The sequence below is a fragment of the Paroedura picta genome, chromosome 12 (assembly GCF_049243985.1).
Source record: "Paroedura picta isolate Pp20150507F chromosome 12, Ppicta_v3.0, whole genome shotgun sequence".
Taxonomy (NCBI): Eukaryota; Metazoa; Chordata; class Lepidosauria; order Squamata; family Gekkonidae; genus Paroedura; species Paroedura picta.
The window spans coordinates 52,264,839-52,292,594 of NC_135380.1; the positions used below are offsets into that span (position 1 = coordinate 52,264,839).

General features: G+C 48.3%; 1 protein-coding gene across 7 annotated transcripts in view; it reads left to right on the forward strand.

The window, feature by feature from the left end:
- Positions 1-174: 174 nt before the first annotated feature.
- Positions 175-27,756, forward strand: part of SETX (senataxin) — a 64,324-nt gene continuing 36,742 nt past the window's right edge. For 2 of the 7 annotated variants that reach the window (XM_077307008.1, XM_077307009.1), the window contains exons 1-10: positions 392-610; positions 6,225-6,405; positions 12,367-12,574; positions 13,011-13,120; positions 15,067-15,286; positions 17,212-17,331; positions 18,183-18,354; positions 20,511-20,601; positions 21,543-25,559; positions 26,935-27,037. In XM_077307008.1, coding sequence (XP_077163123.1) covers positions 606-610; positions 6,225-6,405; positions 12,367-12,574; positions 13,011-13,120; positions 15,067-15,286; positions 17,212-17,331; positions 18,183-18,354; positions 20,511-20,601; positions 21,543-25,559; positions 26,935-27,037 — 5,227 coding nt within the window. In that variant the 5' untranslated portion in view covers positions 392-605. Of the gene's footprint in view, positions 327-385; positions 611-6,224; positions 6,406-8,412; positions 8,565-12,366; positions 12,575-13,010; positions 13,121-15,066; positions 15,287-17,211; positions 17,332-18,182; positions 18,355-20,510; positions 20,602-21,542; positions 25,560-26,934; positions 27,038-27,756 lie in introns of those variants that run through there. The other 5 variants (XM_077307010.1, XR_013226064.1, XM_077307012.1 and 2 more) reach the window with 5 other exon arrangements.

The following is a 27,756-nucleotide window of genomic DNA, read 5'->3' on the forward strand; positions in this document are numbered from 1 at the left end:
TCCGCCCCTCCCCTCCCCTCCCCCCCCCGGCCCTGCTTTCGAGCCCTTGCGAGGGGTCCTTGGACTGGCGTCTGCCCGGGGCTGCGCCCTCGCCTGTGGGGGGACTCCAGTTCCCATGAGCCCCTGGGCGGCCCCGGAGCGTCCAGCCGAGCGCTTTCCGGGCGGGCTCGGGGTCTCGCGGGAGCGCCGCTCTAGGCTGTGCGCTCGACGGCCGGAAGGGGCGGGGCTCGCGGGGCGGCGGCGGAGGAGGAGGAGGCAGCGGCGGCGGCGGAGCTGGCGGGCCCATGGCCTGGGCCGGCCCCGGAGAGCGCCGCGGGGAGCAGGAGGTGAGGGCGCAGGCGCGGGCGCGGGCGGGTCTGGGCGGCGCCGAGGGAAGGCGGGAGCCGTTAGCGAGGGCGGAGGGCTGGCGGCCGCCTCCCCTTCCTCTCCCCTGGGGGTGAGAGAGGGAGCTCTGGGAGAACTGGGCTGGCCCGAGGTCATCCGGCGGGCTTCGTGCTGCCCTTCCTGCCGCTCCCCAGCACGGACTCCTTGTGAGGGAAGTGGGGCAGGCCCAGGGTCGCCCTGCAAGCCTCAGGGGTCTCAAACGGGCTTGCAACAGGCACCCAATGAGGTAGGTGGGGCTGAGGGAGCTCTGAGAGAACTGGGACTGGCCTAGTGTCACCGAGCGGGCTGCATGTGGAGAAGGAATGGGGAATCAGACCTGGTTGTTCAGATTAGACCTGGATGCTCTTAACCATGACACCAACCTGGCACTCTGTACTGCAAAAGAGCAGGATGGAAAACGATGCAAGTCAGTTAAAAAGCTGCAGAGTGAGAATTCAACAGAGCCCTCAAAAGCACCGCTTGATTCCTGGAGTCTTTCTGTTGTGCACCTAGAGTTCAGTAAGGCAGGATCAGAAGTGGTTCCCCATGATGTTCTGACGGGTAAACTGGAAGACGGGTAAACTGGTCAGAAAACCGCAGCCAAGGTGTAATTGTCAGTGGTATTTAATCGGAGTGGAGGGAGGTGAGCAGCGGAGTGCCACAGGGTCCATTACTGGGTCCAGTACTTTTCAACATTGCTCTCAGTGATCTGGACGAGGGGGTGGGGGGATTCCTCATTAAATTTGCGGATGACACCAAATTGGGAGTAGTGAACACCCTAGAAAATATAGAGTCCAAAGAGATCTGAACAAACTGGAAAAATGGGCAACAAAGAACAAGATGCTAAGGAGAAGTGTAGAGTTCTACATCTGTGTCACAAAAAGGAGGAACATGCATATTGAATGGGAGATATACTTCTGGGTAGCAGTGTGTGTGAACGTGATCGTGGGCTACTTGTGGAGGCCGTGAGCAGGCCGTGTGATGCAGCGGTAAAGAAGGCCAATGCAGACTTGGGCTGTGTCATCAGAGGCATCACATCAAAATCACAAGTTGCCATAGTCCCATTGTATATTACATTGGTCAGACCCCACCTGGAGTCCTGTGGGCAGTTCTAGAGGCCTCACTTCAAAAAAGACATGGACAAAATAGAAGGGGTTCAGAGGAGAGTGACCAGGATGAACCAAAGCCCGGGGACCAAACTCTATGAGGAAAGGCTGAGGAAAGACTTGAGAATTTTCAGACTGGAGAAGAGGAGGTTGAGAGTAGATATGAGGGCTGTTTTTAAGTATTTGAAAGGTCACTTGGAGGAGGACAGGGACAGGTTCCTGTTGGCTTAAAGCATAGGAATTGCACTAATGGGTTTAAACTACACGGAGAACAATATTGGCTAGATATCAGGGGGGGGGGAATTTTCACTGCTTGAGTAGTTCCTAAGTAGGTGCTGAGCTCCCCCTCACTGGCGGTCTTCAAACAGCGGCTGAACAGATCCTTCTGGATGCTTGGGGCTGATCCTGCACTGAGCAGGGGGTGGGACTAGATGGCCTGCATGGCCCCTTCCCACTCTGGGATTCTAGGAGTCTAGTTCAGCAGTGGAAGGGGCTGCCTAAGGAGGTGGGGAGCTCCCCCTCACTGGCTGTCTTCAAACAGTGGCTGGACAGATCCTTCTCCTGGGTGCTTGGGGCTGATCCTGCACTGAGCAGGGGGTGGGACTAGATGGCCCCTTCCCTCTCTAGGATTCTATATTCTGACATGTTCTGTCTGTCTCTCGCTCTTCTATCCCCGTCTTGGAGGCTGATAACTATCGCTGTTAATGTTTGTGTTGCAAACCTGGTTTACAATGTAACATAATGAAGTGAGCAATAAAGGATACTGATAAATGTATGTGGGGATCTGGTGGGGGAGATTGTTTTTGTGCGCAAGGCCTAAGCCGTGCCCTCTCCAGCAGAATGGGAGTGAGAGACATCTGCCTGAGCCAGTGGATCACCACCAATTGTAGAACACAGTAGAAGACTTAAAGGATCTGTGAGCTGACCCAGTATTAAAATAGCTCGGTGTGTGCGTGCCCGTAGGCAGGTGGCCTAGGGACCATGTGCAGTTTACAGGTCCTAGCAGGTGTTTTTGTTGACTGCTTTCATGCCCTGGTTGGTTGTTTTATTTAATCCGATCCATTTTTCTTTCATTAAAGCTCTGTTCCTTGCGCTCATGAAATATGCAGTTAGTATGCTAATTTACATTCTGATCAATATGTTTATTTGTTATGCATATGTGCCACCTTTTTGCCTTTTATCTTTCAGGCAGTTTGCACATTCTACTAGACAAAAATGTGTTAGTGTTCTAAGGTGGCACGAGCCTTGGTTTATTTTGAAGAGGGTTGTTGTTTTTTGTCCTCCTTCAGTGATCGTTTCCGTCATTGCTGCCCATCCTCCCCAATCTCTCTTAAGATATTCTTGCTTTCTTGTTTCTGGGTTACAAGGGTTTTGGGGGGGGGGGGTTCATATTCTGGTAAAATGTTGTTTCCTGGCGTAGATGAGCTCTTCCCCTGGGTCTCTCATCTGTGCAGGATTGTCAACAATTCTCTGTTTTCCCGCCAAGGCTATGTCTTCTCCGTTCATGAGCACGAAACTGAGACTCCCACAGGGAGGCAGTCAGCCTCCATGGGGAAGTGGTAGGCCGTTAGTTGAACCAGGTAAGATTTGAGGTGGAAACACACTGCAAATATTGTCAGCATCTTAGAAGGTGATTGGCTGTTTGAGTACAAATATGGTGTTCCAGAACAACCAATGGTGCTGGTATTATTTTCCTAGAAATACATTTCAGAATCTGCTCTGTGTTGTATGTTGGGAGCACTTCTGGGTTGAGAATAACGGAGATGTAGTGTATTGTGTGCCATATCTTAAAATTGTTCCGTGCTCATGTTAAGTTGGTAGAATTTGTGTTAAGGACTACATTGACATTGGAGGTTTTATTCGACCTCCCTGTGAATGGTGACAAAAGCTGTGCCCCCTTGTAGCTCTTACTGGATTTTTCTGCAGCGTTTGATAACGGTGGACCATTCCACCAAGGAGATCATGCTTTGAGTTGGATTAAAATTTTCCTCACTGAGCAAACCTATCCTGTAGGACTCTACAAGTTTCAGTCTTTTCTCACATGCTAGTTAATTTCTGTGTAAAGCCCTGATGTGTGATTTTGGAGCTGGGAGTTATCCATATGCTAATACCACCCAGTTCTATATTTCTTGCTCCAAACCCCCTGCCCTGCAGTCGAGGTCCTGAGCCAGGAACTGGATGCCCTGGAGGGTGAATGTTTAAAGATTCTTCTTCTCCAGTTGGTGTCCGCTGCCCCCCCCCCCCCGGCTTGGTGAGGCTCCCAGCCCCTGTGGCCAGGCTCACTGCAACTTCCCTTCCCCTCCTCTGCTGCTCTGATGTTGTGCTTGTGTTTTACATTTCAGATTTTTCTGCAAACCTGGGGAGTCCCCCAAGTTTGCAGAAAACCCTGTTTAATGTCATTGTAGCCCTGATCCACAGAGGGGACCTGCTGCTGTTAGATAAATAGATAAGCACTTTTAAGGTGTGCTGTTATACATTCTTCCAGTGTTTTTATTTATTCATTTGTTTGTTTGTCTTTGTTTATTTATTTATTTATTGGATTTATATCCCGCCTCTCATGACTTTTGTCGCCTCGAGGCAGCTAACAATTAAAACAAAAGAGGGCACAATGGAGGGCCTAATAGGGGGGGGGGGGACCAAACACTTGCTTAGTCTTGTAAGATATGTCAGTATCAGGTATTGTTCTACTAAATTGTCTTATGGCCTTAAAATCACAGTTGAGGTGAAATGTGAACGGGGAATTCGTAGCCTGCAGCTCAATGTCTTAACCACTGTTAACCTCACGGAACTTTTAAAAGAGTAATGTATGGGTGGACAGGCAAGGTTTGCTGCTGTGCTGACCCTACATCTCAAGTTATACTTAGTTCAAAGTTATCCTTCAACATCTTGACAGCGTTACTTTCAGGGGCAATCCTGCGGGTTTTTCTTGCTCCTGGCCATAAACCTCGTTCTGGCCGTTAGCTTTGACGAAATGATGGAGCATCCAGTGGAGAAGCAAGATATATTAATAAATAGCACGTTAAAAGGTGCCTAGAAATGTTGGACATTTTACATAGGCGCTAAGTGGGAGTCCGTAGCTTGGTGGTGTTGGTCACGGACATGGCCTGGAACATGGGGGAATGGTTGATTGTTGTGACCAGAAAGCTCATGGAGGATGTTCCAGCTCCCAAGAAACAACGCTGGCTTAATAGACACCCAGAACAGAACTGCCCTTGAAAGGGGGCAAGAAACAAAGGAGTAACCCAATATTAGCACCTTTGTATATTTAGAAGCCATGGCTTGGAGATCGGGCAGCCAGGTAAGAGATGTTCAGACAGGATTTGCCCTTGCTTGCCTCTGCATCATGACCCTAGTGTTCCATGGAAGGTCTCCCATCCAGATTCTATCCAGGGTTGACACCACATAGCTTCTGAAATCAGACAAGATGGCCAGGTCAGGGCTAGAAGTCATCTAACCCATACCAGTGGATGCGTCCAGGGTTGGCCCTCCTGGTCTTGCAAATACTGGTGCCAGGGGAACCCCCAGGGCTGATGACAGACCTTGTGCCTGGAAGGCCTCTGGGGGCCAGCAGTGAGGGTTGTGGTGCAGCAGGCAGGCTAGTCAGAGGCCAGGCTTGGGCCAGCAAGCAAGGATGTGGAGTTGTGGCCATTCAGTCTTGGAGCTACCTGGGCCTGCAGAGATACTCATGCGCTGAGGGTACCACAGGACATGACAAGGTTCAGCCTCTCTAGGTACTCTTTGGACTTGGACCCCAAGGCATATTGGATCTGGTCAAAGTCCAGTGGGTTGCCCCAACCCACCCATGGTGCTGGACTCTCATGCAACAGCTGCAAGAGCATCTGGACTGGTCCTGGGCAGAAGTCAGTTGAAGGCTTGGCACAACCCAATGGCATCATAACCAAGGATTTCCTATTAGTGATAGTTGTGCACTGCAATTCATGAGAAACTGGAAATGTTGTTGAGGTGTACAAATGATATAGGAGAGCTAGCCAGGCGCCTGGGATTTCTGAAGCAGATGCCTGTATGTGAAACAGGCCTGACCCAACTCCTCTAGAAAAGTACCTCAAGTGATCTTCACAGTAGACAGTTCTTTAGAGCAGAACCTTTTTATCACTGAGGACCGATCAACGCTTGACAATTTTACTGAGGCCCGGGGGGGGGGGGAGGTCTTTTGCCGAGGGACGTTGCCATCTGAGCCCCTGCTCCACTTGCTTTCCCGCCGGCACCCCTGACTTCCCGCCGCCCACTGGGGGGCGCTGTCAGCAGCAGCTGCGCCGTGCCACGCCAAGGGGGAGCCCCAGCCATGGTGGCTGCCTGAGAGCACCAAAGGTGGGCTGGCGGCAGAGTGTCAGGGCAGCCCCCGAGGCAGCAGCTGGGGAGGAGGATGAGGAGGAGCCGTGGCCCGGTACCGACTGATCCACGGACTGGTCCCTGGCCCGGGGGTTGGGGACCACTGCTTTAGAGCAGCTGCCCTCTCATCACAGGTTTTCTCAATTTGATTCTTTAGGCCCTGGGCAAAGCTCTGTTTGAGTCCCTCTTGGTGCCACTGCTGGTGCTACTCATTAGCCACTCCCTCTGGGCTGGAGCCTCAGCAGGCAAGCTGCACAGTGAATAAAATGAGTGATAAAGATTCAGAACTTTACGCATCCCAAAATGATACACGGGGAATTTACTGTGGAGACTGCTGCGGTGGAGCTTGTTGGTTTTTGCGTGATCACTTTATGAAGTTTCCCTCCTCCTGCTTTCTCTGTGCAGAATGAGTACGTGCTGTTGGTGTACCCCTGGTGGTCCCACTGCCATCCGGTTGCTGGAACGGTATGCTTCTGAGGCGCTGTCCTCCAGTGAGCTTGCTGCGGCCAATGATGACCTCTGCTACTGCGTCGAGTGCGTGGATGAGTACCACAAGGCAAGGGATAAGTCACCACCGCTGCAAATGGTAATTGGTTTTCTTCTCCAGCTCACGTTCTCCTGGCGGCATCAGGGCTTACAGGTTCTGAGGGACGGCTGGGGTGGAGTCAGGCAGGCAGAAGTCTGGTTGTCAGAGTGGGCAGTCTGGGAGAGTTAAAATAATTTAGATAACTTTAAGAAAAGAGATCCATCACAAACCAGAGATTAAACTATCTTCCTGAACTGAAAGGAGAATATCTGTGGTCCACCATATGTTAACAGCAGCAAGGATGAATTTTGCCCAAGTTTGAAAGAAGAAGAATTCATCCAATTTGATCACCCGAGCAATAAAGAAACTTATACTTTGATTAAATTGACATTATATCAGAAGAACAAAAATGTAGCAAGATTTGAGAGTATCTGGGGACCCACAAGGTTAAGAATGAAGGTGTTAAATGTGCTAGATTTTGATTATAGGAATGTATCTTCCTTCAGCTTTTTATCATATATGCTCTTAATTCATCATTTTATTTTAGTAAATGTTGTAATCCTGTTGTAAGCCACCTTTGAATCTCTTTAAAGTTAAATCCAAATCTCCAAACCCCGCCCCCCCCCGCCCCACTGTTGAGCCAGCAGCCATAGAAGATAGCCAACTAAAAACGCTGCCGCCAGACCCCGCCCTGCCTGACATGCACCTCAGTTTTTCAGGGTAACACTTCCTCCTTTTTCTTTCTGTTTCGTTTAAAAAAAAGAGAGAGAAAATAAATTTTACAAGGAAAAAAGTCACTCTGCTTTTTAGTTAGAGTCGGAACATTCCTCGGGCAACGGTGTTGGTGTTTCAGACAAACCCCTCCCCTGGACCTGCCATTTCTCCACCGCTGGGACTGGTCCCTCATGTTTTTTGTCTGTTCAAGAAAAGATTGAAACAAACAAATGGTATGCTCAAGTTTTTCCTTTTTACCGCTCTTTTTTTTTTATATTGGTAGAAATAGAAGTGGAGGAAATCAAACTGAACAATTTATTTATTTATTATATTTATATACCGCCCTCCCCGGAGGCTCAGGCGCCTGCCAATTGTTCCCTCCGATTGTCTGTCATGAGGAAGGGTCCAATCCGGACCCTTCCTCATCCCGGACACATCCCGCCCCAGAACGCCTTACTGTTTTATTTAGTCCGTGGCACCTGTGGTGCCACGGGCGGTGTACAGATTCTTTCAACCTACAAACTGACAGATGTTCCATCCTGTGATTATTCGCGCATCATGTACTCCCTTGGGCACATTCTGTACATTACTGATAACTGCCCATCTTCTACTTTGATTGAAAGTTCAGATCTAAGGCTCCTGTGCCCACACAGTACTAGTTCACTATAGTTCTGACTATCAATAGATCTCTAATTAAAACACATCACTCATTAACTAACAATACATTCCTAAATACATATTCACCATGATCTATATATAAATATATATTCACCAAGTCTGTATTTTTCTTATTTATTAAAGCCATCAGTTCTGTGGCCCATCAGTTTCTTTTGGCAATTGTCCTGTTGTACCTTCCGCTCTGTGTTTTTTGGGTTTTGGGGAGCTCTCAGGTGAAGTTAAATCCACTGCTAGAGAAGTGCTTCAACTAGCAGGTGTCCTTGATATAAGGTTTTTGTTTGATTACTCAGAAGGGAAGAAGAAAAAGAGTTGGTTTTTAAATGCCGCTTTTCTCTACCCGAAGGAGTCTCAAAGCGGCTTACATTCGCCTTCCCTTTCCTCTCCCCACTACAGACCCCCTGTGAGGGAGGGGAGGCTGAGAGAGCCCTGAGATTACTGAAGAAGAAGAAGAGTTGGTTCTTAGATGCCGCTTTTCTCTACCCGAAGGAGGCTCAAAGCAGCTTACAGTTGCCTTCCCTTTCCTCTCCCCACAACAGACACCCTGTGAGGGAGGGGAGGCTGAGAGAGCCCTGAGATTACTGAAGAAGAAGAGTTGGTTCTTAGATGCCGCTTTTCCCTACCGAAGGAGTCTCAAAGTGGTTTACAGTCGCCTTCCCTTTCCTCTCCCCACAACAGGCACCCTGTGAGGGAGGTGAGACTGAGAGAGCCCTGAGATTACTGAAGAAGAAGAATTGGTTCTTAGATGCCGCTTTTCTCTACCCGAAGGAGGCTCAAAGCGGCTTCCATTCGCCTTCCCTTTCCTCTCCCCGCAACAGACACCCTGTGAGGTGGGTGAGGCTGAGAGAGCCCTGATATTACTGAAGAAGAAGAAGAGTTGGTTCTTATATGTCGCTTTTCTGTTCCCGAAGGAGGCTCAAAGCGGCTTACAGTTGCCTTCCCTTTCCTCTCCCCACAACAGACACCCTGTGAGGGAGGGGAGGCTGAGAGAGCCCTGAGACTACTGAAGAAGAAGAAGAAGAAAGAAGAAGAAGAAGAAGCAGGTGGCGGCGGCGGCGAGGCTGCGAGAGCCCTGATATTCCTGCTCGGTCAGAATAGTTCTGTCAGTGCTGTGGCCAGCCCAAGATCACCCAGCTGGCATCTTATGGGGGACCACAAAGTCTCCTCTGCTGACCACTCCCCCAAGTGGGACACCCCCTCTGCGATATTTCAGATTTTGCATCAGTTAGCCTCTCGGTTACTAATTTTAGTGTTTGTCTTTTCCTAATTATTTCAGAATAACTATCTTGATATGCTTGGGTTACCGAATTGTTGACAGGAAGGGGTCCTCCAGTTCTTCCTTCTTTGAGAATTTCTTCTTTGCCATGGTAGTCTAGGACTTTGGCAATGAAGCTGCTAGGCCTGGCTTTATTGCTAGAGCGGTTTTCCAAGTGGGTGAGAGTTAATAGTTTTCATATATATCTCTTTCATTTGTTAAACATTTATCTGGTGTTATGGCCATATATGGTCATTTCTACCTATCTCCCTCTTCCAAAATGGCCCATGATGGGCCAGGAGGAAGGGGAGGGGCCTCAGATGGGCGTGTCCACAGCTCTGCTTCCCAACCACATTCTGCACCATTGCGCCACTTCTGGGGTTTCTCAAAGCTAGAAGAATGTTTCAGGGGGTTCTCAAAGGTTAAAAGTTGAGAAAGGCTGAGTTAGGCCTTCAGTTACCACTTCCATTCCTGCCCCCCCCCTTCAGCCAGTGGCCAGAGACAAAGTTTTCAGACTCTTTTGTGGAATTGCTGTACCTCCCTGCTGCTTCCTTTAGTTTCACATCCAACCCAGTAATTCCAGGTGTTCATATGGGTAAGGGACATGCTTGCATTGAACATACCTATATGTTCTGACTGAAAGAGGAGGTTGATGACAACTGGACTGCGTGGAAGCCTCTGCACAAATTCTCCCGTCTCTCTCTGCCTTTTGTGTTGTCCCTCGCAGACAGAAAGCTTAATGTCTTTGCATTTTGTTAAGGGTGGCAGCTGCGTCTCTGCAGAGGCAGAAAGGGCCCTAGCTCAGTAGAACTGGATCCTCCTTGGCCCATTCCCCAGCATCTTCCGTGGGGGAAAAGATTTTAGGGAGTGGAGAGGACTTTCTCTGCCCAACTCTCTGAAGAGTTGCTACCAGTCAGAGAGGGTGATACTGGCCTGAATGGTCGGACCCAAATGATTCAGAAATGGGGTCCTGGAACAGCTGGTTTAGTCTGTTTGCTGCTGGGCCCCTTTCCCAGCTGCCAGTTAAAACAACCAACTAACAACCTGCCAACCAAGCTCGTGCTTCCAAGTGATCCAGGCCAACTCTGCCAGAACATTACTCTGTGCAGCAGAGGTAGCCAAATTGTAGCTCTCTAGATGTCCATGTCTCTAGATGTCCATGGACTACAATTATCAGGAGCCCCTGCCAGCAACATGCTGGCAGGGACTCATGGTAATTGTAGTCCGTGGACATCCAGCAAGCCATAATTTGTCCACGCCTGGTATACAAGGTCTGTTCTTTCAGAGATAATCATCCCTTTTTCAAATATTGCCATTCAACTTTTCTAAATGTCCGTATCAGAAGGTGGCTGTGCTCCTGTTGATGTGCAGGTTCTCTCCCCCCCCCTTACCAAATTCTGTCTCAGCCCTCGTTTCTCCTGTCTTCCTTATTGTTTCCTTTTCTCCTTGACTTAAGACATCCTCTTCTAATATTACCATGGCTTCTTCCTGACTTCAGTGCTTCGTTTCCTGTGTTGATGCCTTCAGAGGACTTAGCTGTAATCTTATCTTGGTGCTGACTTAAGGAGAATCTTATATGTTCCTGGGGGAATTAAGAGTTTCCAAGCTAGCAAGGGAAAAGACCAAGACAATATGTGGAGAGATGATTTTTGGGTGCCAAACAGACAATCTAAATGAGGTGCAAAGCCCTTGCCTATATCCAGCGCCCCGGGATTCTTCAGGATGCATCTCTTCAGCCCATGCGTAGTATTTCCATATTCAGAAAGCTTTTTACTTTCTCCCCCCTAATTGATGTTTTGATACTTACATCCCCTCAAGGGAGGGGGGTAATGAGCCCTTAGTGTCAGAGTTGCAGGGCTGTGGGCCTCTGACCCAAGCTGCTTAGACAAACAAAGCTGGAGAGGTACACAAGCACAGTGATGTAATGAACAGATTGAGGTGTGAGAATGCAGTCCCAGCGTAACCATTTTGGCCTTAGCACACCAAATACGTTAAAGCACACAGTTCTCAATGCATGCATTTCACAGGTGCCTTTTCCTGTTTAGACAGGTAAAGATGCCCCTAAAGTCAAAGGAAGCATATTACAAAGAATACAGGCCCATGTTTCCGTGGAATTGTATGTGCATGCTGTGCTGGTTGTGACCATAATAATTAATTCATTAACTGATTTGTGCCTGCTGTGATTGAAGTGAAGTTTGTTGTTTTGATGCAGTATAAAATGTCTCTGAAAACAGGCCTCCGGGGCTCTTTCCCCTTCTGACAGCCGCTTTGGCAGAGCCGTTGGGTCGGCTCCGGCTCAGAGTTTCTGCTTGTGCTAGAGCCTTTGCACGAGTGGGAAGACAAGCAAGAAAGGGCCACAGTGGTCATTCTCACCAGGTTAACCTTCTTGCCTCTCCGCTGTGTTTCCACTTGGGCCTGGTCAATACAACGTGCAACTAATAGTTCTGTAATACGCAGGAAGGAAAATTCTTGCATTAGTGAGTGATACATTTATTTGTATATAGCCATAGGCCTTTACAAAATATAAAATACAAATTTATAAACAGTAAAATAGAATAAAAGAACTGTATAAAAATATAAAATTTAAGACCAAAGAACTGAAGCAGCATACATGAGTACAAAGTGCAAGAGTATTAAGAGCTTATTAACTGCATTAGTGAATTGTGCAATTTCTGCTTGCCAATTTCATGAGCCAAGTCATTATGTATAAGCTGTTCTTCTTATGCCAAACTTGGTATTAATAAGGAAAAATACGATGAGTCCTGATGAGCCTAAAAGAAGAGAGTCTTTTTTACAGTCTTTTTATAGATTATATATATCTGCAGGCAGCTGTTCAAAAGTCAGCCCTCCTTTTCTCTCTCCGTTTCAGCTCCGTTTTATTTAACTCTCAGTCACTGGATTGTTGCAGACATACGCGAAAGAAAGGTCAGGCTCTGCCGCTGGTGCCCTGGCAGTGGTTCTGAGGGCCACATTCCATGTTAGGACATCCAGATACTAAAAGTCACCTCCCCACCGTGGGATAGGAAGGGTACAGCCAGAGGACTAAGCAAGAGCTTTTGGGGTCCGGTTTCTCTTGCGTTAGTGGCCTGCTGGCAGGCCCTGTTCCTGTGTTGTTGTCAGGGAGAGGCTTCCAGAGAGTACCTTCTGCTGGTGGAGTGAGGCTTTCTTGACTGGTAGGACCAGTGGCCTCGCTGTTCTTGCTGTGGGGCAGGGATAGGAGGTGGCCTTTTTTCTGCTCAGGGTTCTCAAAATGTTTCTCATTTGAATTGTTTGCTATTTTCCCTTGCCACAGTCGTCTCGTGTGGGCTAAGCCATGGCCTGTTCTGTGTCTCCGTGTGGCTGTAATCCTTATTCTATAATGTCTTTTCAAATTCCAGGTCCTGTGGCAGTTGGAAACGACTCGCCTTATTAACCACTTAGAGAAAACCATGAGCAAGAGAAATGAGTCTCACGATTTATATATTGTGGAAGGAGGCAAGGCAACACCGTGCTACGATTATACCAGTTCTGACTTGGAGAGAGACCTCAGTATCCCTTTGCTTGAAATACTGAAATACCCCTATCTGCTGCTCAATGAGCATCTCAGTGAGTATTCAGCAGAGCCCGTTCTGGGAATATATCCGGAATGGGTACGTTTTGATAATTAAAGAAAGAGGTTCATAAGAAGAGAAAAATCAGCTTTTCACACTGTCAACTCAAGGTAGAAAATAAAGTCAAGTGAGCAGAGAAACAAGTCAATGGCATGAGAAACAAGATTCTGTCATAGTAGGTTATTGAGGAATAAGGTGCCACAGTGAGGCAGTGGAATCTGTAGGATGTTCAGGAAAAAAGGGGTCAGACAAACGTTGATCCGATGATATGTCCTAGTATCAGATGGTGCTCTGAATTCAGGTGACTCCCCAGAATATTTCTTGTTATTTTTTAAAATCAAGATCATGATTCTTCTGTCATGAAAATAAGTTTTCCTTCATTCAGTGGCCAGTCAACTTCCTTAACTTTTTTTGCCATCTTTGGATTACAGGTGATTTGTGCGTTGAGGCGCTTTTCGAAGTAGAGAAAATCAACTATAGCTATGAGGTTACTGGTAAACACCCAGGGATTTACCTCCTTGTGGTTCACCCTAATGAACAAGTGAGTTGTTTTATAGTACTTTTAATTCTTCTTCTCTTTTTTTGGTCTGGCTAAATGTTAGACTTTGCTGATTAATATTGTCTGCAGACAATCTTTTGATCTTCCCACGCAATGTCGTATGACAAGGCCTGCTGGATTAGACCCGTAGCCTTCCTCCACCAGCCTCCCGTCTCACACAGCAACCAGCCAGTTCCTCTGGAGGGCCAGGAAGAGGGCAGAGGGGCAGACGCCTTTCCCTGATGTTGCTTCCTGGCTCTGTAATAAAGAGGTTTAGTGCCTCTGAATGTGGAGGTTCCCCTCAATCACCATTGATAGACTTATCTTCCATGAATCTATCTATCCCCCCATTACAGCTGTTTATTCCTGTGGCCATCGCTACATCCTCTAGCAGTAAAATTAGCAGCAAATTGAAGAAAGGCTCCGTCTTCTGCCCTCCTTGCCCCTGGTAACACTAACGTGTGAGGACATCCCTTTTCCCTTTTCTCTCTTTAAGGGTCACAGGTCTTTATTTTAATGGTCTCTAGTATTTGGTTTCCAGTCTCTTATCTCTCCAAAATTTTGAAGATGTGATGAGTTACGGTTCCTGAAAATTTCATTCTAGTTGGGTTGAAATGTTCACAGCTGAAAATGTTTCCCATTGAAGCCAATGTCAACAATTAGTTTGTTCATTTGGTTCCCATTCTTTTTGGTTTCAAAACGAGCAGAGCTTTTTGACTTTCTCCTAATTTATTTTGAAAGGCATGCCTACTCCTACTGATTGGTGATAAATGAAAAGAGTGGAGCTTATCATGAAGACACCACCTTCAAATAAGTGTCTTTGTAGCTGAGAACCTTTGACTTAGCAAGCATTATTCACCACAGACTGGACTTCGTGCTGTAGACATTGTAGAGCCATTTTCCTCTGCCAAAAGATTTCTTCCAGCAGTAAAAGGGATCATTGGATTGTTTTTTTATTTTTTTGCCAGTTTTTAATTTTAGGATACAGGGAGTGGGGCTGCTAGAATCATAGAATCATAGAGTTGGAAGGGAAGTCATGGGTCATCTAGTCCAACCCCCTGACCTATGCAGGACACTCACATCCCTATCACTCATCTACTGTAATCTGCCACCCCCTTGAGCCTTCACAGAATCAGCCTCTCCATCTGTTTAAAAATTTCCAAAGATAGAGAACCCACCACCTCCTGAGGAAACCTGTTTCACTGAGAAACCACTCTGTCAGGAACTTCTTCTGGATGTTTAGATGGAATTTCTTTTAAATTAATTTTATCCCATTCATTCTGGTCTGTCCCTCTGGGGCAAGAGAGAACAATTCTGCTCCATCCTCCATATGGCACCTTTTTAAATACTTGAAGATGGTTATCAGATCCCCTCTCAGTCATCTCCTCTCTAGGCTAAACAGACCAAGCTCCCCCAGCCTTTCTTCATACGTCTTGGTCTCCAAACCCCTCACCATCTTTGTTGCCCTCCTCTGGACACGTTCTAATTTGTCAACATCCCTCTTCAACTGGGGTGCCCAAAACTGAACACAGGACTCCAAGTGAGGCCGAACCAGAGCAGAGTAAAGTGGTACCCTCACCTCCTGTGATCTGGACACGATACTCCATTTGATACAGCCCAAAATCCCCTTTGCCTTTTTAGCCACTGAGTCACACTGCTGACTCATGTTCAATGTAGGGTCTACTAAGACTCCTAGATCCTTTTCGCACATGCTATTGCCCAGACAAGTCTCCTACCTAAATGCAGTACTTTACATTTGTCCCTATTGAACTTCATTTTATTCAGTTTAGCCCACTTCTCAAGCCTATCAAGTGTCCCAGGTCCTTAATTTTGGAGGGCACACCAAGCCGCAGTGGGAAGGGAGGTTTGTTTTCCACTGCTGATAGGTGAGATCCATCATAGTGTGACTTCTTCCCATAATAATTTCTAGTCTCTCTTCAAACCTGCAGATCCGTCGGTGGGCCATCCGAACAGCCACGAATCTTGGGGAGGTGGACAGGGATGACTACTACGACATACAGGAAGTGTTTACTTGCTTGTTCAAAGTGATTGAATTGGGCTTGTTTGAAAATCTTGATGTGTATGACTCCGCGGAGTTAGAGGAGGGAAGACTCACCTTGTTGCCCCCCCATCTCTACGATACCAGTGACTACAAAAGCTACTGGCTAGGTGAGCAGGTATTCAGAGGAGGTTATTTGCTCAGATTCCTTAAGGATCCTGTTCTCAGAGTCCTCGGCTCTTCTTGTGTTCATCTTGCCTCTTCAGGTCCTTTCTTGTGTTTCCCATGACTTGCTGAACCTGCTGGGGAGACTTTAAAGACATGAGACTTTAAATGGGCACCTCTGCCTCTTGGATTTCAAAAGCGGCCCCTGCTTGTAATCTGCCTTCGTTGAGAGAGGGTAGATCACTGTAGGTCGGCGTGGAATTTGCCTCTTCAACATGCTTCCCCTCTCCCCTTCTCTAGTATTTTGTGTCCTTAGAGCAGTCAGCTCATGGGGGAACTAAAAGGAAGAGACAAATTGTAAAAGGTCTTCTCTATGACTGCACGCTAAATGAAATCTAAACAGGTGAAACTGCAGAATACAGAAATCAAATGCAGTTTGTTTGTTAACTGAAAGGCATTGCCCATCCACACGAGATGCAATAAGAACGTGCACCTTTCTGCCCCATATTTTAAGGGGTTCTTTGGGGCAGGGAGTTCTCCTCTGGTTCAAAATAAAGTGGAGTATCTATTCAAACATCCTGGAAAAGGATTGTTTAACCAACAGGGTTTTACTTTGGGGTCTGAGGGCATTTTGTACATGGCTCTCTTTACTACAAACATGTGATTGAGTGCACAGGAGATGTTCTTGGGTTCAGACAAGAAGAAATTCTCCATGGCTTCCTGCTGAGTTGACAGCTGGCCATACATTCCCTGCCATCCAAATCTGGCATGGTCACGTTTGTCTCCTTGTAATGGGGTATTTTGCTTTTCTGCCAGCTTGAATTGGTTGCAAAGGGGCAGCTGTGTAAATCCAGTGGCACCTTAGACTAACTTCACTTATTCTGACATGAGCTTTTGTGAGTCACCGTTCACTTCTTTCGAGAGGCTTGCTTGATTGGAGAAGAGGTTTTTTTCTGATCTGACATGATTGCACATAACATTTCCTGTAGTCCATCTGCAGTGTGCAGACAGAGGGGCCTTTCTATTATGGCGAGTGGCCTCGTTTTCTTTGCCCTTCCCCCCTCCCCTTTTGTTTGGAATTCAGAATGGCAGAGAGTTCTGTGAAACCGAAAAGCTTCCTCGCTAATTTGTGATGTTTTTCGGTCACCAAGTATTATGTTGGTTTTGAATGTTTCCCAAAGAACAGCTCAGCTCCCCTGTGGGTGTCGCCCACACTGCCCCCCCCCCCCGCCCCGTGCACGTAGACTGACTGGTTCTCAGGAGCGAGACTGATTGACTCAAAACTTCAAATTTATCCCGGATTACAGAAGCTGAAACATTTCCAGCTGTAGAATTATTTGCTTCTTAATAGGTTAACAAAGAGGAAAGAAATTACTTCCTTACAGAGAGAAACATTCAACATTTGCAGTTGGGCCTAATTTCCAGAGGAAGAGATGTTTTTTTATATTATTTTATTTTAAGAGTTTTAAAATTATTATTTTTATGTTTATTACAAAGAAAACATACAAGAAGAATGAAGAAACAGAAAACAAAGAAAATAGAAACCCTTAATTTGACAAAATTCATGGTTCAGCACATCACTTAGGTCCTTTGAAAAAACGAATGTCCCCTGCTGTTCCAAGGCTAGGCAGGACTTCCCGAGGGAGAGGGTGTTGTTTAATGTGCACAGTACAGCTTCCTTGACATCTTTTGGGGGCTGATGCTGCAGTTTCCAGTTGTTCTCTGTGTCTCACTGTGGTTTAAGCAGTGCCATCAGTGTAAGGTGGCACTTCAGAAAGTAACATAAGCGAACAGCCTTCCAGCCTTCCACCCAGGATCTTTATTCTCTAAACCTGGCTCATAGAAAGGAATGCTAATGCAGCTGTATCTATGGAGCGGGGTGAAACAAAGGCCAGCTGCAGATTGTAAAGTTTCGTTACTTTCAATGTAGGCATTTGCATGTTGCTAACGGTGCTGGAAGAACAAGCCATGGATTCGTTGTTACTTGGCCCAGAAAAGCAGAATGACTTCATGCAATCCATATTGTCCACGATGAAAAAACACACAAATGGTAATCAGTTAGCATTCATTTTGGGAAATGAAACGAGCCTCTTGTGGCACAGAGTGGTAAGGCAGCAGACATGCAGTCCGAAGCTCTGCCCATGAGGCTGGGAGTTCGATCCCAGCAGCTGGCTCAAGGTTGACTCAGCCTTCCATCCTTCTGAGGTCGGTAAAATGAGGACCCAGCTTGCTGGGGGGTAAACGGTAATGACTGGGGGAGGCACTGGCCAACCACCCTGTATTGAGTCTGCCATGAAAACGCTAGAGGGCGTCACCCCAAGGGTCAGACATGACCTGGTGCTTGCCCAGGGGAGACCTTGACCTTTACATTGGGAAATGATCAGACAAATTATTATGGGGATGTGAGCACTGACTTTCTGAAATCCTTCCTTTTACCTTAAATTGAAATAATTGAAATAATAATATCACACTGCTGCCTGTTAAAAGTAAGTTTCTCAGAACAAGGCATGTATAGTGAATTAACTCCAAGAGGAGATAGAATAAAGTGAAGGTAGTATACTTGGCCGAGTGTTTGTGCATGGTAGTTTTCTCTGATGGCCTTTTTTTGAGACAGGAAACCTGTCAGCCATACCTGACTGGGGGAGGGGCATGGCTCAATGGAGGAGTGTTTGGTCCGCAGAAGGTCCCTGGTTCAGTCCTTGGCATCTCCCGTTTGAGGATCTAGCGGTTGGTGATCTGAAAGACCTGTCCCCTTAGCTTAAGTCAGGTAGCCTCTCCTGTCGTAATGCTGATTCCTCATTCCCAGCTCTAAACATGTCGTGGGGGTATAGGTGTCCTTGCCATCTCAGCGTTGAGGGTAGGAGATTCCCATCTGAGACAGCTTTGGGTTATCTTTTTCAGAAGAGAAGCAGGATCCCTTCTGGCCAGCGCTGCAGTGTTTCATGGTGATCTTGAATCGGCTTGGATCCAAAGTGTGGGGTCAGCTGATTGATCCAATAGAGGCGTTTCAAACCATTATCGAAAGTCCAAGTTACAAGAATAAGATTGGACGCATTCGGCAAAGCTGCAGGAGGTTTGCCCTTTCAGATACGAGCCTTTTAAAAGGCAACCGTGTTATACAGTCACATTTTTGCATAACCATTGTAGTTTACAGGTGTTTAGGAGTCCAGGTGAGAGCTTGACTGGTGTGATTGTAGAGAGATGCTTGACCTTACTGAATGACTCTCTGTGGAATGTATGGGGAATTTTGGGGAACTAAAGCAAATGGGCTTATAATAATGGCCAAATTGACCCCATTAAAGAGTCATAACAGATCTAGCAGATGAATTAAAACCAACTCTTAAAATTGTAACTTTTATAACCAGGAGAATATAGCTTTTTGAGTAGGAAAAACTGCCCAGAATCTGTCTGCAAGCAGTGACAGGAAGCTGCATTGGTCCACAGCAAAATGCAAAATCAAAAAGCCCTCTCATGTGTTCCATCTGTTCCACATAGTATATATCTGGTAAGGGCTTGGAGGAGGAGCATTTCTCACGGCTTAATTGCCACTCAGCACTTAACACCCACTCAGGGTGGCTGTCCCGCCCTGAGTGCCTTCTCCTCCAACCGTCTTGCCTGTCTGTTCAGCGGCCAGCCAATCACCTTCCGTCCCCCACCCCTGACCACCCCCTCCTCTTTCCACTTCTCTCCAAGGCTCAGTCTGCAGATCCTTGCTGTGTGAGAGCTGCCCCTGCCGGTGAGCTCCCTAAGAGCTGCCTACAGCCTTTCCAGGTCCTGGGGGGAGGGGGGGGGGCTATCCACAGAGTTCTTCAACCCCTCCCCCCCAATCTAGTACCCACTGTATTCCTGAATGCAATGGGCCTGGCCCCTAGTCCCTTTTATAAAGACCAACCAAAATGGCACAAAGCTGTGTGTCAAGGTAAATAGCCATCAGGTTGGCTATTCAAAATGGTGAGAGAGGAGCTATCTGAGGCCATGATTGTCAGCCTTTGTCTTGTGTGCCTCCCGTACAAAATGCTGGGTTGGTGTGCAGATTTAAAGTCATGTTGGCTGGCACTAGGTTCCATCTCAGCTGTCCCCAGGTGTTCAGAGATGCCAGTGCCATCCATATAGCTGGGCCTGTTCCAGGAGAAGCCCAGTTCCTGCTTACATAGTATTAAATGGATGCTGCATACAACTGTAAGACTGTTTGTGATACTTGCAAAGGAAATGCTCCCCCCTTTTAAACTGTTTTCCCCTTCCTAAAGTCATAAAGGCTTGGTTCTAGTAGATTTCCGTGGACTATCCCATGGATAGTTTTTGCCACCTCCAACTGGCTGGTGATCCCTGGCCCCAAGGAAGCCTGCCTGGCCTCAGCCAGGGCCGGAGCTTTCTCTGTTCCAGCCTCCACCTGGCAGCATGAGCTCCCAGAGGAGATCAGAGATCTGCCGGAGCTAGATCAACTCCACAGAGCCTGCATAAGGGAGATCTTCCACCAGGCATCTTGCTGCCCAAACTGACAGCATCTGCTGGGCCCCCAGAACCTCATGAAGCAGACACCCTGAGCTGACCAACCATGGGACTGTTAATATGTTGATGTGGCTATACACTGTTCCCTGTTATCACTGTCAGGACTCTTACTCATTGACATGCTTACTCCATATTCCCCCATGTGTCATGGAAACCTCCCTAAACCACAAGGGAGGGTGGTGTGTGTTTGTGTGTATATAAAGCCTCCCCTCCTGCTGCCGACCCCTCTGGTTTTGTTTTCCCCAGAGTTAAATCCAGACATACAATAACCTTATAAGCTTAGCGTGGTGTTCCCGGGAGGCCCTTGTATGTGTTAAACATCTTAATTATGCTGTGTACTAGGCCTGTCCTCTGCCTATATATGTGGACTTGTAACTCCCATTTAATTGTGGCTGAAGAAGTGTGCAATGCACAGAAAAACTTATACCTTGAATAAAATTGTATTGATTTTAAGGGTGCCACTGGACTCAAACTTTGTTCTGTGACCTGCACAGCAAGACATAGTAGTGTAAATTAGGTTCTTGGTCCCCTGGCTTAGTTGGGTCAAGGTGGAGGACATTGCATTGAATTCAGCAATAGTTTATTCCAGTCTTCAGATAGTGGCCTCCAGTTTTCAGGACAGGGCATGTTCTAGATTAAAGTACATATGGGCTATAATATTATTCATGGTTTAAAACTTGTCTGTCTTGATTTTGGTGTGTTTGTGTGTGTGTTTTTAAGGACTAAAACGGAGCCGTTCTCTGACTATGGAGAGGAGATGATTTCCTCTAGCCAGATGGTGTACAACTACTACACAGAAAAGCCCCCAAAGGTAACTTTTGCAAGATCTTGAAGCAGCTTGTTTCCCTGGGAAGCGTTAAAAGCGCATCTTGTAGCAGAGTGGAACCGAAGACTTTGACTGCGGCATTCAGGCCAGAATAGGAAAAGTGGGACAGAGGATCATTTTCAAAGGTGGCATTTGTTGGGGTCTGCCTGTTTGCCAGCTTCCTGCCACGGTGGTAACTCTGTTGTGGTTTTTGGAAGGTGTCGTGCCAGTTGTACCTGTCCTGCCAAGAGTCCTTGGGGACTGTAACGGGGTGTGTGTGTGTGTGTGTGTGTGTGTGTGTGTGTGTGTGCAGAGTCCTGGGAATGCGTCTCTGCTTGCAGTCCCTTTCAGTCTTCTGCTCTCTGTGCCTTTTCTGCTTTTGGTGTAGCCGATTAATCAACTCATTCGCAGAGGATGAACTTGTGGGAAAAGGGGAGGTCGAATGTTATCCTGGGCCTGGCCTTGATCAGCCGGGTACAAGTGAAGGAATGTGCATCTAGGCACTTTGTGTGCCTTGCGTGGGGCCAGAGGAGCCTGTCTGCTCCTTGAAGGGGAGTTCCGCCTCCAGCGCTTGGGGTGGGTCCGTGCTAGCAAGTGGCGGGAACTTAGGACTATAATTGGTTTTAGCAAGAGTAGGCATGAGCCTTGTGTCGCTTTTTTCACGAAATCACTTTTGCTGTTAAGGGGAGTCAAGGGGGAACCTGACAACATCCTTGGCAGCTTGAGACTGGACACACGGTTCAGTTCCCCCCACTCCATCCCATGCCCTTCTGCTGCTTTAGTAAGCAAGTTTTCAGTCCCCATTGCTGTAAAGACGGGCTTGTCGGTTGGGTGGGGCGATCTCTGAAGCCAGCACGGGGGGCTCTCTAGGGTTCGCTGGGGGGTGGGGGTGGCGGGAAGAACTAGTGTGTGCTTGGCAGTAATTCCCTGAATCCCCTTTCTTTCAGGATACTGGATGGAAGGCAGCTATTTGGCCCGATTACCTCCGCAACTTGCACGAGGATATGCAGGCCTTGGCCAGCATTCTCCAGTCCAACGCAGACCAGGAGGAGCACTGGCACAGCAGCACGTTTCTGTGGTTCATCCCTTTTGTCCACTCGCTCATGGACCTGAGCGAAGGAATCCCTTACATCATGAACGTCATCAGCCACCTGTGTTCGGAAATCAAGAAGGTCTTCTGCGAAGCCGTCCAGTATTGCGACAAGGCATCCGAAAGCTTCATCCTGATCCTGGTGGCGGTGGTGCAGCTGCACTTGGCAAAAGGCTGCCTGCACTTGCTGTGGGTCAGTTCGCACGACTGGGTCCACGCCGTGGTGGAATGCGCTAAACTCCCGAGCTCAGCGGTCACACACGGCAGCACGGGCCCTCTCCGAAACTTCCCAAGGAGCTCGGGGCCGATCTCATCGCAGGGGCCTTGCTCGGTGCAGCTCATCTGCATGAGGCTGATACGGAGCCTCTTAAAGGAGGCCTACCAGCACGGGCAGCAAGGCAGCTGCAAGGTCTTCCTAGACAGGCTCAACTTCCTTCTGCGCAACAGTGACATCTCTCAGGGCTGGCAGCTCAGCGAGGAGGACACCGTCGAACTGCGCGCGTGCCTCCGGAGGTTCATCAAAAGCCACAACAGCAAGCTGTTGGCCACTGCCTCCCGTGGGGAGACTGCTGCCCCTTCTCTTCCTCCCCCGGTTTCCTCCATAAAGCAAGAAAAAGGAAAGGGGGATGACAAGCAGGATGTTCCTCTGCCAACCAGGAGGGGCGAAGTCTGCCAAGAAGGGCTGTCTCCCAGGAGAACGGCTGTCTCCGGTTTGGGGGAGGAGCTCAGGGAAGTCTCTTGGAGAGACCAAAACCTGCAGACGACCTCAGGATTCTCTGTGCTCAACATAAAACAAGAGCAAGAAGAGAAATCAGTCCTTGAAGGTACTAACTTGGCCTGTCCCAAGTTAGCAAATGGGCATAAAACTGCCCAGAACAAAGAGCAGTGTCCCCAAGTCCCGAGGAATGAGAGGGAGAGTGCCTCCCCGTGCACAAGTGACCACCTTGAGCAAGGCTTCCGGAACCTAGAGAACAACAATAGGAACGGAAAGGAGGCCATGCCTAGAACTTCCAAATGTTTACCTGTTCCTGAAAAGGATCCTGACGGTAGGAATGGCAGCAGTGGTTCAGCGGTAAAGATGAGTCTAAGTAACCTCAAAATCGTGTTGGAGAAATCTGCCTTTACCTCCAAATTAAAGCAGCTTATGAATAAGAGAGAAACTGCCACACCTGAGCCAGCAGCAGAACAGCATCCGTGTCTCAAAGACCAGTGTGGAGGTCAAGAAGAGGAGACAAGTGAAATTAGCCACAATAGCCTCAGCTTCTCACGTGCATGCAAACTAGAGTTGGGCTCAGCCAGCGCTTCAGAAGAGGAGCCCCTCTGCCCCCCAAAGAAATCCATGGATAGGCCGGCGGAATTGAGAGGTGCCCCCAAAGCAGAGTGTGATTTGGAAGGGAGCAGCAGTGATGACGAAAATATTCCCTATTCAAAGATCAGGAAGGAGCTGATGAAAAATAGATGGGCGGCTACAGCCACCCTGCTGACAGATTCTCAGATAGACCGGGACCTCAGCAGGCTCTCCCTCGCTGCGTATGCCAAAGGCATCAATTTTCCCGTTGCTTCGAGCCAAGAAAGTCCCATGCAGGAGCAGAGCTGCATTCAGAGGAAAGTCGGAGGTGCTGCGAGGTTGTGTGCCAGCAAGGAGAGCAACCAGTCGCCCTTGGAGGCTGAGGAGCCTGCCCATCAGGTCATAGTGATTTCTGATTCCTCTTCCGATGAGGATAAAAACAAGATGCCCCTGGTCACAGAGCGAGAGGGGGAGAAAAGGGGCACGGGCTTTCCGAAGCAATCAGACTGCGCATTTGAAAGTGCCAAAGATCAGGAGTTGCCCAGGGCCTCCAATTTCCCTCTGCCAGCTGAAGAATGTGAATCGCAGTATTTTGAGTTTGAAACCGAGGAGGAGATCTACTCAGTGTGGCAAGACAGCCAGTGGGACGAGAAGGTGGCGCACTCCCCGGAGGAGCAGAGCCTTCCGATCAAGTCGAAAAGCAGCCGGGCGCAATGCGAGTCAGAAACTGGAAGACAAACAAGTGACAGAGATTATGATACTGACTATCTTGGGGAGGAAATTATTGAAAAAGCAGCAGAGGCTTTTGAGCGACAGGTAAACGCAAGGAGGAAAGATAGTACAGCTGCAACGCCTGATGAGGAAGGAGCTGTCGGCAGAGGGAACACAAAGCATTTCAGGGAGATGCATGCTGAGGACGGAGGCTATTTCAGGCACGAAAACCCATCCTCTTCAGCTGCTTCTTCAGCATCAAAGCCTAGTGAAAAATCCAATAGAAGGCCAGCCAAAAGTCTAGCAAAATCCCCACTCCTTAAATTGACTCAGAAGAGAGCTGAGAAAGGGAGTCTGAAGCTAAGTGCTCTCAACAAAAAATCGCCACAGGCCAAATCTCCCAGGTCTGCCCCTGCTGTGGTGCCACCCAGGAAAGTTCATGGGTATCCTCAGCCGACAACCACGGTGGAAAAACTCGGCCTGAAAAAGGCTCCCCGCAAGGCCGCTGAGCTCTCTCAGCGTTCGCTGGACTGTCTTGCCGAGTTGCGCAGCTATGGCCAAGCGGCTGGGGAGCTGGGTCCTCAACAGCAGAGAAGGTCCAAACTGATTCCTGCTCAGAAGCTGGTTGGTAAAAACAAGAAAATGCTGGCTAGCCAAGATCTCCAGTTCTATAGGCAGTCAAGGCCCAAACTCAAAGAGAGAGGTCGCCGTTTTCATGGAAGGAATCTGGAAACAAAACCCCTCAAACCAGCCAAGAAGGCAGATCCTAAGCAGAGCAGCTCCCAAGTGGCAAGTGGGGCTGCTAATGAAGCTCAGGAAGAGAGAGCGGAACACTTTGCTAGCCCCTCAGACAGCGAAAGGAAGCCACTGTGCCAGCGTTTGCTGGAGAGGGAGGAAGTCCAGCCCCCATCTGTCTCTCCCTTGAACAAGGCATTTCCATTGGCCTGTCAGTCTACCAGTCTTGATGCGACCATCAAAGAAAACACAGCCGCTGCCACAGCTTTTCTAGGCAACTTAGGTTCCGCTGTAACCAAAGGTACTAAAATGGACCCCATGGTCTCTTCCGTTTCCTTCTCTGGCCCTTATGCTAAAGCAGCATCAGAAGAAACAGAATCTAAGTTGGACACGGGCGATGAAGAAGATAATGACTTGTTTTTAACCCAGAGGACCCCAGAGGACATGGAGATATGTTCACAAGTGGAAAATGGCAGCATAATTGTGGCAGAAAATACTTCTGCAAGCCCCTTGGAAGACCACTCCTTAAATGCGGACACGTGCAGGCATGCTGGGTGCGCTGAAAAGGTTAGTAAAGCAGGAACTTACTGCACAAAGCATCCTGCTCTAGTTCCACTGGACCATGTCTTTGCCAAGCCTCTTCCCCCCAAACCTCCAACCGCAAAAATTTTCAGCTCTACTTCTTCAAGGAGTGCCAACTTCACCAAGGACCTGGAAAACATTCACAAGCCCTCCCTGAAGAGCAGGCCTGCCTTGAAGATGGACGGGATCAAGCGCCTGTCGTTCATGAACGTTCTTGGGCCTCGGAATTCCAACCACAACCCCCAGTTACCGAACATGCGGAGTCACCACCTTGCGGAAGCTGCCACGGCGCAGCCAGCCCCTGGGACTCGTGCCGGGCAAAGGATGCACCTGCCCTTCTCACTAGCAAACCATGTTAATGTCCAGAAGAGGGACCACAGCATTTTCAACAAAGAAGTCCTGAAGTGGAACTATGACATGTTTGCGAGATTCAGCCAGTTTGGGGTGCCTGAAAGCCTCCTTCAGTCGATCCTGGCCCCGGTACCGGCCAGATTCAAGGGATACAACGACTACTTTGATACGTTCTTCCCCTTAATGATGCTGAATGCTTTTGAAACGGTAAGTGCTTCCCTGAGTGGTCTGCAATTCCAGCTCCTTCCGTGCAGCTCGCTCCCTGCCGAAGGCTCAAGGTGACCCCCAGCAATTAGCCTTGAAGTTGGCACTTTTTAAAAAGGTGTCCATATCAAAGAGACCAGCAGTTTTGCCTGGCTAGCCATGCTCAGTGTAACTGGCCTATTTGGATTGTTCAGGACACCGGATGTTCGTTTGTGGCAGCCGGGTTCATTTTACAAAGGAGCCAAGGATTCATGTGGACTTGAAAGCTTATATCTTGCAGTAAAAGCAAACTTTGAGCTGGTCCAGGACAGGAGATAAACCTGGGCTCATGGTCGTATGGAGGGCTTAAGCTGCTAAGGCTGGAGGTCATTGGTTCCATCCCAAAAATGCCAATTGTGGTCTCTTACGTGCTTCTTTTTGCCTTCGTGCTGTGCAAGAAAGGGAGACGGGGCATGCCCCTTGCACTCATTGTCACTTTTTAAGCCAGACATCCTGCTTTGCTGGCATTTTCACAGCACCAGTCTCTTTGAATTGCTAATACAGCAGGGAGATCAGTTTCAAAACTGGTGGAGGTTGGGAAGATTAAACCCCATTTTCCCTTCCCTGCATAACCCCAAGGCCAATTGAGGCTGCAGAAGTGTGCAGCTTGCATATTATGGGTGAAATGCTCTTGGTCTAGCTGAGCCCTTGGATTTTACACAGTGACTTTAAACCAGCTGCACTTCTTAATCGGAATCCCTGTCTTCAGAATGAGTTACAGACCACCTGTTACCTTTGTCACCTGGGATGCATCTCGATGCTACCAGCTGAGAGTGATTGAGCCATGTCCCCCTTGGAAAAGAAAGCTGTGGGGCCTTGAGGCTTTCCCTTGTCCCTCGTTTTCTTGACCCTCCCTGCCTTTCCAGGAAAACACCTGGCTACTCTGCCCTCTTCCTTTACCACGTCAGGAGAGGGGAGACTTCAAAGCTTTAGCAAGTAGAGTTGAACTGCTTGCCAAATGGTACTCAAAGCCCATGGCCCAATGCTCTGTATAGAGACACATTCATTACACAGTGGTAACATCAAAAAGTAGATGAGATTCGGTTTGATTTTTCTTATTATCCTCCACTGTAGATGCAGAGTTGCCTCTATCTCATTTGCTTTTACCGGATCCAGCCTGGATGCATAGAATCCTGCAGCATTCTTTTGCACGCCCCCACAGAGCCTATTTTGCATTGGGCTAAATGGAGCTGTCACCAGAAGGGGGGAGGACTGGAGAGCCCCCCTGTGCATGGCTGGAACATGGGCCCACTGCCTCGAATCCCGTGCCCATGGCTTTCCTTCCACATGGGTCATTCAGAAGGTGCCCTCAAGTAACACTTGTTGTTGTTGGACGCAGGTGGCCCAAGAGTGGCTTGAGAATCAGAAGTCGAAAGAGCAGAAGGAGTTTCTCTTGACATTACTGAACCTCAGTGCCGACTCGACTACAGCAGATTTTACAGGTGAGAAATTCCACCAGGTGGCTGGACAGGGGGCAGTGAAATCAGGTGCTTAAATGCTCATATTGAGGCTGCTACTCATCAGGCCTCTGCTCCCTTTTTGCCTTCGCTGCTCCCTCTCTGTCTCCCTCCCGTGAACGGCCTACTTATCAGCGTTTGGTGTCGGGGTTAAAGATCGGTGGACTCTAATCTGGAGAACTGGGTTGGATCGCCCACTCCTCCTCCACATTGCAACCAGCTGGGTGACCTTGGGCCGGTCAAGTTCTCTCAGAGCTTTCTCAGCCCTGCCTCCCTCAGAGGGACTAGTTTAATTAGTGAAAAGCGGAGCATACAAAATCCAGCCCTTCCTCGTCCTTGCATGAGCAGCATGTCCTGACCGGGGCCCCCGGAGCCCACTTGGACCAGGTCAAGGGCTTTCCAGTATCCGGCAGTCGCTCGCACCCTACCGTTGGGAACCAGGCAGGGGAAATGCAGACTGTCCCGTTGGGAGCAGAACTGCTGAATATCCTTTTTAGGATAAATAAAAGTTGCTGTTTTTGACTTTGAGATTTCTGTTTCCTGATTAAAGGAATCGTGGTAAATTATTTTGTGATTTCCAGTCTTTGAGCTGCACACATATTTGGCTATGAATCATATAACTGTTTTGAAGGGGGATGCTTCAGATGGTGCATGCACACATTGCTTCCTTCATCATGGGAAGGAGAAGAAGAGTTGGGTTTTAT